This window comes from Simochromis diagramma, unplaced genomic scaffold (genome assembly GCF_900408965.1).
Source record: "Simochromis diagramma unplaced genomic scaffold, fSimDia1.1 OVJJ01000205.1, whole genome shotgun sequence".
NCBI lineage: Eukaryota > Metazoa > Chordata > Actinopteri > Cichliformes > Cichlidae > Simochromis > Simochromis diagramma.
This window is the reverse complement of record NW_024386782.1, coordinates 17,910,210-17,921,364: the sequence shown is the minus strand read 5'-3', so window position 1 is coordinate 17,921,364 and position 11,155 is coordinate 17,910,210. Positions and strand designations below refer to the sequence as shown.

At 43.2% G+C, this 11,155-nt stretch overlaps 1 protein-coding gene across 1 annotated transcript; it reads right to left on the bottom strand.

The window, feature by feature from the left end:
- Positions 1-4,042: 4,042 nt before the first annotated feature.
- Positions 4,043-10,011, bottom strand: si:ch211-252f13.5. Its single transcript, XM_040022455.1, has 6 exons — positions 8,780-10,011; positions 8,469-8,674; positions 8,062-8,232; positions 7,482-7,634; positions 6,736-6,802; positions 4,043-6,617 (listed from the first exon to the last, which is right to left on the bottom strand). The coding sequence occupies exons 1-6, from the start codon at positions 9,474-9,476 to the stop codon at positions 5,062-5,064; spliced, it is 2,850 nt and encodes a 949-aa protein (XP_039878389.1). The 5' UTR covers positions 9,477-10,011; the 3' UTR covers positions 4,043-5,061.
- Between the last annotated feature and the right edge of the window lie 1,144 nt (positions 10,012-11,155).

The following is an 11,155-nucleotide window of genomic DNA, read 5'->3' as shown; positions in this document are numbered from 1 at the left end:
TTTGACATTTTCTTCATTTCCTGCAGAGAGCAGTGTTGCATCACTTGTATTCGCCTCCTTTCAGGAAACTGGCATCAGAGGAAATCATAGTGAAATTAATGGTAATGTTTAGCCCCCGATTATAATGTGCTTTGTATAACAAATCTAATAAATAGTTCTTTAATGATCCACTTTCCATATTTGGGCTTTAACGTTTATCCTGATTTGGAGATCATTTAAGAGTTTATGTGTGTGTGGTGTGTAAAAAATCACACAAAAGTTGGATTTTACAGCATACACCTTTTAAACAGCGGGACCTTCTTCCGAGCACAGAAACTGCGAGTGGATTGTGGGGATAAAAAGTTCAAAACAAGTGAGAAGTGCTTCCAGATGCAGGGACACAACGAGGGGACGATTATTCACTTGTCTTCCCCTAACTTTGCTTTCTTTCTTTCTGTATCGCTCTCCTTTTTCCTGTCTTGATGTGAAGTTTGTTTCAGTATCAGGGTAAAGTTTAGAGTGCACCTGCTTTGTGCACATTTTTGCTACCTCTTCGTCTGCAGTCTGCGCACCATATGTCGACCACTTTCCTTCCACCTCGTGCTACGCTCGGCGTCTGGCAGGCCATTTATCTGTCTGCCTGAGGTTTGTGTACTCGCCACAGAAAAGCACAAAGGTTTGTTTTCCATGCATGCATGTATAGACACAAGCTTGATGTGCAAAACATTTTGAAATACTGTATTTTTTTTAGGGAAAGCGATCCTATTGCAACATTTTTCAATGAGGGACTGTTGGGAAATTACTGGTGCTGGTTGTTGTGGTAGGGGAAGTGTGATGGTGGGTGGATGTAGACTGAAACATTAAAAGTTTCTGATAGTTTAGCCATAAAATTAAACCTTTATAGTTTTTATTATCTCTTTAATTTCTCACTCTCTTCTGTCTCTGCTCATATTTGTGCAGTCCCTAAATAAATGTGTAGTCAGTTAGTGTTATGGCATTTATTTCCTGTCCTTTCATATTCTGAAAGCCCGGAAAATTGATAATATCAAAACAAATTATGGTTATATAATAAAGTCTCCGTGCAAAATCATGTACTGCCCAATGACACATCCATACCTAGCTGCCACACTCCTGCTTGCTCGATCATCCATCTGTAATCTATTATCCACAGTGCTAATGTTCTTAGCCAAGCTAGACGCAGCTCCAGTGTCTACTGCAGTGCCCTGACCTTTATCTTCTTCAGCCCACCGTAACTCATCCAGTCAGTCACCCATTGGCCTGCGGGTGGTTTCAATTTGTCCCAAGACATACTCTCCTTCTGTTATGTTAGCCTATGTCTGCCTGCGTCTTCTCTTTGGCCTCCTAGCTAGGATTTTGAGAGAAGCTGTGCACAAACTTTTCATTTTTCAGGTTTATTCGTTTCTGGTGAAGAAAACACCGATCCCCTGTGAGTCTTGATTTAATGAATAATCTATAGCACACATAACCTGAGGGTCATGACTTCAAAGAGCGAAATAATAACATCAAGCGGTCTATCGGATTTTATAGAGCATATGCCCAGGATCGTTATGCACTTTTTTGATGTTGTGCCAAAGAAGTGCAGCACTCTGGGACTGAGGGTCATTGGTGGAAGTGAATAGGAAATCCATTAGGAGGTTAACTACCCGGCTAATATAATTTCAGCTGTTTAAATTCATGATAAAGATCCTCTGTTCTTAGATGTGTAATAGAAAACACCTGGCAACTTCCACTCAGAGCAAACATGTTTTGCATTCAGTCTCCACATCTCAGACTGAAGCATGTAAAGCTCTTGATAAGACTAGTGCATGCAAGAATATAAAGAGCCATATATGCACTCACAAGACAGTTTATTAGTTACACTTTGTTCAAAGGTTCGACTGTTTCTTCCCTGCAGAAGTGCCTCGAATTTCTGTGTGACATAATTTCCACAAGTTGCTGGAAAGATTTCTGAAAAGTTTTGTCCATATTCGCGTGATAGCGTCACACAGTTGCTGCACACTGTCAACTGCACACTGATGATTCCACCGTATTCCAAAGGTGCTCACTTGCATTGAGTTCTGGGAAATGTCGAGGTGATTTTAAATCATTGTCACTGACAACAAGTTTGAGATTTTTTTGAGTTTTGTGCCATGATGTGTTATCATGCTGTAAACACCTGACTATAGTTACACTGTGGTCACTGTGGTATCCCCCACACTATTCCACCACCACCAGCCTGACTCACAGACATCATAGATACAAGGCAGGATGGATCTCTGCTATCATGTTGTGTATGCAAAATTCTGACCCTGCCATCTGAATACTTCAGCAGAAATTGAAACTCATCAGACCAGGCAATGGTTTTCCAGTTTTCCATTGTCCAATGTTGGTGACCTGTGGAAAACTGTTGCCTCAGTTTTCTGTTTTGACCTGATAGGACTGTCATCCAGCGTGGCCCTTTGCTGCTTTAGCTCACCTCCTTCAAGGTTCAATATATATCCACCAGTGATTTACAACTTCCTTGATATTTTCTCTGTATTGAAACTATTTCTGTAAACCCTGGACATGTTTTGTTGGGGGGGGAATTAGGGTTAGGGTTAGGGGTTACCCCTTACCACCAACCATTCTCACTCTAATGCAGGACACCCTGAGGATAAAGTAAGATAAGATAAGATAAGCCCTTATTAGTCCCACATGTGGGAAATTTTTTGTCACAGCAGAAAGTTTAAGAGCAGTAAACGTTAAGAAAAACACAATAGAACAGGATAAGATCAAACAGAATAACATACTATACAACAAGAATAAAATACTATATACAATAGAATACAGCACTATACAAAATAGAATAAAATGCTTTGTTATAGTAGGAAAAATTGCACTTGGTAGTATTGCACATCAGGGAGACAGTTACAATTGTGTATGGGATGTGTGTGTGTCTGTCCGCACATGTGTGGTCATCTGCAGTGACCATGTCGTGGAGTCTGACAGCAGTTGGAAGGAAAGACCTGCCAAATCTCTCCGTCCCGCAGGCTGCCACTGAAGGAGTTGCTCAGTGCTGTCAGAGTCTCCTGCATGAGGTGAGAGATGTTGTCCAACAGGGATGACAGCTTAGCCATCTTTCTCCTGTCACTCACAACCTCCACCGGGTCCAGAGGAGATCCTAGAACAGAGCTGGCCCTCCGGATCAGCCTGTTCAGTCTCTTCCTGTCCCCAGCAGAGATGCTGTCACCCCAGCAGACCACACCGTAAAAGATGGCTGAGGCCACCACAGAGTCATACACTGCAAATCTCAAACTTTTACCAAGTATATTTGTCTAATTTCTAGTCAAAATATCTCATCACACTTAAAATAAGACACAATCAGCTACAGATACCTGTAGCTATCCGCTATCAATGTAAATGCATTGGATGTTTAGTGGTTGGAGTGGAGGATGTTTGTGCCTGCGGACGTCTACCACCAGCTCCAGCTCCACCAGTCAGTGCTCCCTGTTGTCCCCATCAGTGATAAGGCCTATTATTGCAGAGTCATCAGAGAACTTCTGCAGGAAGCACTGGGTGGAGTTGTGGGAGAAGTCTGTAGTGTAGATGGTGAAGAGGAACGGAGCCAGAACCATTCCCTGTGGGGCCCCCGTACGGCAGACGACCTTGTCCGGCACACAGCCCTGAGTTCTCACATACTGTGGTCGGTCGGTGAGGTAGTCCAGTATCCATGTTGTGAGCTGATGGTCCACTCCTGTGATCTCTTGGATGTCTAGGGGTCTAAATGTATGAGTTAGTGCCATGTGAGGGGCTGATTAGGTAACAATTAGGTAACAATCCGATATCCCAGTGTTTGTGTTGTGTAACTTTTTGCTGGCTAAAATTAGCTACCATTAGCTATTGCTATTAGCATGTGATGCTGTAAAAGTAAATCCCAAAGTGTGCTAAAAAAAAAAAAAACCTTTGTTATTAAGAATAAAAAATTTTAAATTTAAAGGAACAAAACGTTCTTCTTTCAAACTTTATCTTACTTTAAATGACTTTACTTCATGCCAAACAAAGTTTGCAATAAAGAAAAATCCAGTACAACAAAGGTGATTTTATTGGATTAACAAGAAAACATCAAATATACACTTCATTACAGTTCAGTTAAGATTAAAAACCACTACATTATTTAAAATATTTAGTTTCAACAAGGCTTAGTGACTTTAAGTCCATAATATGCACAAAGTGGTCATTAAACAAAGCATGCAGTAGATATTCAGCCATTTAGAAAATGGCGGCTAACATGAAACACATGCTCTTGAGAAAAACTCCTGAATGAGAATCAGTGCCAGCAGAAAATGCTGTAGTCACTGGCAGGATCTAAAACTCCTTTGGCGTCGACAGAGTAAACTGAATTATATAAATAAAAAACAGACAAATGTGAAACGTGAAAAACTGGAACTAAAAAAAGAAGAACTAACTGGAGGATGAGAAATGATCACGTGAATACAGTTGTTTTGTGCTATCATATGTAGAAAATATTGACACATATTAATAGTTATATTATATAAATATAGCTAATGAATAATGTTACATTTAAATACACTACAGTCCACATTTAATATTTTTTAAAAGACATTTTCTTTTAAACTCAAACAAAAATCAAGGGATAAATTCAGGTTCGGAAAGCATGGTTAACTCTGACCTAAAATAATAATAAACAAAAAGACTGGCACTGCTCTGACGTCTGCGAGTTAAGTAAAAGTCAGTTAGCTTAGCTTAGCACAAAGAGTGGGAGTCTAGCTACACAACACTGCATAAGAATCACAAAGTGTTGATTTTTTTAATTGGTTATTTTTTACATTAAACAAATGTATTAGGTTTAAAGGTGCTCACAGATTACTTGTGGACAATCTTAGAAGCTATTTCCACTAGTTCACAATGTCAGGCTAAGCTAACAAGCTACTGGTTAATGCTTCTCTGTTAAAACAGATGAAAGTGGTGTCAATCTTTCTTTGTAACTCTCTGGAAAGTGAATAAGTCTCCAAAAAGTCAAATCGTTTCTTTCACGGTTTGATTTTTGACCATAAGAAGAAACGTCATAGTATCTGGCTTTCATTATGATGCCACCCAGAGGGCAGATACCCCACTTCCTGTTTGATGGCTGATCTGGTTTACTCGTCCACGCACACAGTCTAGTAAAAAGAAAACCGCAGTACCGTTGTGAACCTGGAAGGACGCTCGCAGACTCACACTGGCCCACTGGCTGCCCTCAGACATCTGGCCAGATACCTGCTGGGCAACAGGGATAGGCCTCGATCCCTCTCCTGAACCCTCTAAATCACTTCGTCTAAGCAGAGTCACCTTGACCAAACTGCAGGAGTGAATGAGTTTGAGATCCAGAGCAACACTGACTGTACCGCTCTCTCTGAATACAAAATCTCGTCTCTGATCTGCGGATCCCTTCGCCAGCAGCTCCATTTGGGTCACTTGAGGACTGGTCTGGTGGAAGAACAATGGCTTGTTACGAACTGCTCCAGAGAGAAGGCCGGTGTTAGCCACAGAGGCAGAAAGAGATGAAGAAATGGCAGCGGGAACCCAAACCAAACTGAGAATACTGATACCCGTTTCGTCACCAAAGAAGCGAACGTTGCACTGCGCAGGAGAGAGAATCTCAAAACCCAGTGTGTCTCCCGGGCCAACTTGGGCTGCTCCAGACAGTGCTATTGATGTGTCTCGGTAATGGACACCTGTTTTAAAGGCACGGAGCAGCTCCATGCTGGTTCCATTATGGTTGAGGTATGCCAAAATTTGGAAGCCCTCACTCACGCATGCCTGGCCCATCGAGTACAATGCCTGTTGGAATACAAAGCGCACAGTGCCACTCTCTGCAAACCGGATCCCGCGACCATCGTGAGTAAGTCCTACTACATAAGGGTCAGAGGTGGAGGTGGTACGGAAGACTGGGCGATAGTTTGTGTGGTAATGTGCAGAGACCATTGCCTGTGCTGTCATGGCAACCGCACCGGTGTCATGAGAGAGCCAGAGGAGGCTGAGTGGGGCAACGGAGGGGTCGAACAGCTGCAGACCTTCAGTGCTTTGGTTACAGTGGTGGGTGGCACTCCGGAGGAAGAGGGATATGATGTGACCTGGGGCGACCTGTGCTACCCCACTGATGCTAACACCTTGGAGCGATCTACCCTCCTGCTGCTCCACACGAACCCCACTGAGGTCACGACCTTCAGAGCCGGCTGTGTTGTTCATGCGCAGACACACTTGGATGAAGCTGCGGCAACCATGGGTCACTGAGAGATTCTCATCCAGCCATATGAGACCATGCTGTCTCAGAACCAGCTGCCCACTCTCAGTGGACACCACATCATCGCCTCTTCCCTGTATGTGAAGCTGCACACCGAGGAAGGCTTGAGCCAGCATGTGTCCTTTTTCCCCCTGCAGAGTCACATCTCCAGACCAGGACTGAGAGAGGGCACTGTGGCCGGCAGTATGGCCAGAGCAGACAGTGTCTGTGGTAAAAGTGCAAGGAGAGACCACCGTGTCTCCATCACACTCATTGCAGGCTTGACACTCATCCATCTCTGAGTTGAAGAAGTAGCCGCGGCCACACATTCCTGAGTGTGCTTCTCCCTCTCTCATGTCCTGGCATCTGAATCCACCTGGTAAGCACAAATTAAGAAAAGAACAAAAAATTCTTCTCAGACATGGATATGTCTAGCAAATCAAGAAGCACTGACATAACAAAAATATTCAAATGTTTAAAGCAATTCAAAGCACCTGGAGTGTTGAGACACTTCTGTTGACCTCCGCATAGATCAGCTATTTCAAGACATTCATCTCTGTCCTGTAACAAACAAATGGAAACTTTCAGTTTGGAAGGTAGGATCAAGAGATGGGTTGCAAAGTAGCATGCAGATACTGCAAGAACTCCAGGCAAGCATTGAAAAAGTACTGAACCAAAAGGCCTACTGCTTCTAATATGGTCCACTGGTAAAAAATGTTTTCCTTTGCTTTGACAAACCTTGTGATAAACCTTTTATTGTAAGGCTCATAAACCCTACAATAAAACACGTTTTTTCCGCAAGTGCATAAAGTTCTAAATGAATAAACTAAACTTCAGTCAAAAGAAGACTGCCATTTCCAGCTGCCACCGTTTATATTCAGATACAAGTGACAACAGATATGGTATGATAAGATAGGACATTTTAAGTATAAAAAGGACCTGGGGTTGATATGGTTTGCAAAGTGGCTTTTAGTGGCAGCAGCAACTTTAGCCAGGCTAAAGCAGCTTAACTAGCCCACTCTGTATGAAATTTGCCAATGTGAATGCACAAAAACACATCAGCATAGCCATCAGTTGATTTTGTCTGATTTAGATAAACTTTCAGCAGCTGTTGCACAGGGATTCCAGACTAAGCTTCACTTGGTGGCCTAACTGATCTGATCTTATGTTACATTTTTGTCAAGCTGATTTGTCACCGCTTTCCTGTATGTGGTTAAAAGACATGCTAACACATGCTAACCTGGCAGATCCTGTCTGCGTGTACTGAACACTGGGCGACCAGGAAGAATCCAGCAGGACAGACGGTGCACTTCTCACAGCGAGGACGGCCACTGCTGTAGCCACAGTACTCATCAGGCCCACAACTGCCACAGGTCAAAAGGGGCCGACCCACCTAATGGCATTAAACACAATGATACTTAGAACCATGGTAGTCAAATATAATATTTTGATATTAGAATGCTTGACATAATGTTCACATAATGCACTCCAGTTAAAGAAATATGTTGATGTTAAAGTTAAAAATTGACAAAAAAAAATTTGTAATATTTTATTTTATTATATTCAGTGACAACAAGTGATATTTTAAGCATAAAAACAGGAAGGTGAGATTGCCTGCAAAGTGGCTTGCAAAGGCGGCCACAAGTCTATGCAGGCTACAGCAGCTTAACAAGCCCAAAATTGTCAGGTATGAATAGAAGTACACTCAGATTTGCTTATTTAAGATTCTCCTATAGTGCAATTTATGCTTTATATGACAGTTAGATCTCTTACATCTCATCACTACTGTAAACACGTTTATAATTTAGCTTAAGGCTCACCTCCATCACAGTGGCCTCCATGTCCACTTTGTGCAAAGAGAGAGCCTGCTGTGCTTGGTGAGCTCTAACCTGCCCACTCAAGGTTTCCATGCGACTGTCCAGCTCCCCCTGGAGGTTCTGGAAAGATGTTTGTTTGATGCTGTCCATCAGTATGTTGTACTGAGCCTTTACCTGGAGGAAGAGAGCACTACTTGTATAACACTTTGGAATTGTCTTATTTCTTCACTTTGCTAGGAAATACTGTCCTTATCTGATTCATAATGAAACTGATCTGTTTCAGGGAGTTGAGAAAAAGAATATAATTTCAGTGGATTAGGTGCTTTCTATGCACTTTTTTTTTTTTTAAACTTAAATACTGCCCCAAGACTATGGGATATCTCCCTCATTATCAGTCACAGCAGCCTTACTTGCTCCATCTGCTCATACATCCTCCTCTGCTGGTCAAGTATTTCTCTCTGCTGGTTGACCAACGTTCCTTGCTGCTCACTGAGCAGCCTCTGTAGCTCCTTGACCTCGTTTTGTTGGCCTTTGAGGGCCTCGACGAACCTTTCCTGACTCTTAGACAGCTGCAACTGCAGGACTAGAGCATCCTCTGAGGGAACGTCATTGTTCCCTGTAGTAAACAAAGAAACCTGTTACATAGCAACTGAAGTGATTAGCATTTTTAGTTTATTTCTCTTTGAATTTTCTGACCAATCGCTTGCAAACTGATACCCACCTGGTTTCATGTCACATGTCAGCTGAATCCATGCTCCACGTTGCGACCCAAGGTCTGGGAGCTCGTCCAGAAATTGTGCCGCTCTGTCCGTCACATGAACAGGTGACGCGCTTCCTCTCCCGTCGTCTCCTTGCGTGCTGCAGCCGTCTCCAACGCAAAGCTTACCGTTCCTCTGGCGCATCCGGGAGGGCAGTTTACATCCAATGCCTTTGCACTCCCGCGTTGCGCTGTCATCACTCGTGGGGCGATGAGAGACAGTCGTCGGACAGGTGCCCCCGGCGCACCCAGGGTGGAACACCTCCGCCGTGATGGTCCTCGGGTTCGTCCTCCTGGTGCCATCCGTACCTGCCGCCTGCGTAAAGCCTCCGTGCTGAGGCTGGATGACGGTGTACGGTGCTAAGGGCGCGCTCTGTGCTTTGTGCTGACGGAAATGAGCGTCGTGTTGGTAAGTCGGATAAGTTTGTCCTTGCCTGGATTGTGCAGAGTGGTCAAACTGCCGTCGGGACGCGGATGTGTCCGTGCGCCCTTGGCACTGCGCTCCTACGCACGGTCTGCTCCAGTCGTGACCAGGAAAGCAGCGCGGTCCTCGGCATGTGTCCGATACACTCCCCGTGAAGAACAGAGTTGTGACAAAAAGTGAAACTATGAGAGAGATTCCTGCCATGTTGCAATCCTTAAAGGTAAAAATGTAAAACATCCACGTTTTAATGGGGGCCTCTCAGAGCATCAGAGCGTCCTTCAGACTTGTGGATACTGTTTGATCATCTCTTTAAGAAAATATCCATCATATCAGTAACCGCAGGATCAGCAATTGCCAGTAAGAACCGTAAGCAACTGCGCACTCGTGCAACTAGCCTCCATTGCGCACGAATTCAGACCCCTTTGCCCCTTCTGTGGATAGTTCGGTCTAGTCCACATGTGGCGCTCAATGCTTCTAATTGGCACCAGGTTTTGCTCCTAGTCTTAAATTAACCCGTAGCTTTCCCGGACATACCACTCTGCCGAGTCACTCCATTCCTACTCAAGCACCGCATATTTGGACTATACTTAGGTTATTTTTATTATCACACTTGGGATGGTCAGTCATAAGCACTTTTACACACATACAGCAGTGACGTGGAGCCTCTAAAAGGAATTTCACGGACTGTTTACAGAATCTTTCACATGTAACTCTTTCTTTCTTCGCCCTTTACGATTGATTTGGATGACAGGATTAACCCTGTGGCTTTTTAACAAGCCCCGTCAGAATGAAAAACTTTAAATGACATCAAAGCTTTGATCTCCTCTTTGGTTCTGGGTAGAGTGCTGACTTCTAAACACAACTCTGGTATATTACAAAGCTGGAGTCAAAACGGCTTCTCCTGTAAAATGTAAACTCTATTACATTTTATTGCCACTCTCATTTCCCTTCTCTGACCCCACATGGCTTTGATTAAAGCTTTAACCCACATTAGAAGCACTTAAATGCTCCCCTCTCTTCTTATTTTCACAGCAAAATGGCATTTGCCCTCTCATCATACACCAAGGAAGCCTGTGTGTAGCTGCACATTACTTTCTTGTAAATCAACCAGAAGAAGAGCTTACAAACAGCCACGATAGATGTCCTGAGCTGGCAATGCAGACATTCTCAAAAGGCTGTACAGAGGGCTTAAAGTGCAATGTGCACACACATATGCACAGTTGCCAGCTAATGTCGGAGGTGCAACACATAAATTAGCAAGTGTGAGACCACATAGGACTCTGAATATGGCAACAAGTCTCAATAACGCTGAGCAAAGGTTCACAGTGATTAAAAGCCAGATGGTCTTCTATTATCTGAAAAGCCTCAGTACAAAAATATTTGTTACAGTTTTTACATTATTAGATTTTACACATTCTATCTGCACATCTGCACAGCGGTGCTTTAAATATTAAACACACTACACTGCATTGTCTACAATCGCACCTCTGCACTAAGTTCGTGTGCATTTTATTTGTGATCGTGCAAAAACAAAGCACCAAAGGCGAAAAAAAAGTACACCACATCTTAAAATGACAGACAGATAAAGAAGAGATGTCATCCTGATGAATCATGTTTATTCTATGCATCTATTCCAGCAGCTCTTTCGCTTTCCTCTGCGCTTTGCTCGCTCACATTTCAAAGTTGTCAAATACGATTTTGTTTGAGGGCTTAAAGCTGTTTGCACCACTCCACTCCACTCCACTCCACTCCACCACTGTCCATAAACAATCTTTGGTAGAACTTTTTTCAACATCGAGCTGTTGTTCCCTTAAGTAAACATTAACATATGGCCGTGCAGCAGGGAGTCAGTACATTTAACATTTAATGACAAGAAACAGTTTCATCTTATCAAAACCACTTCGCATCAGGGAAAA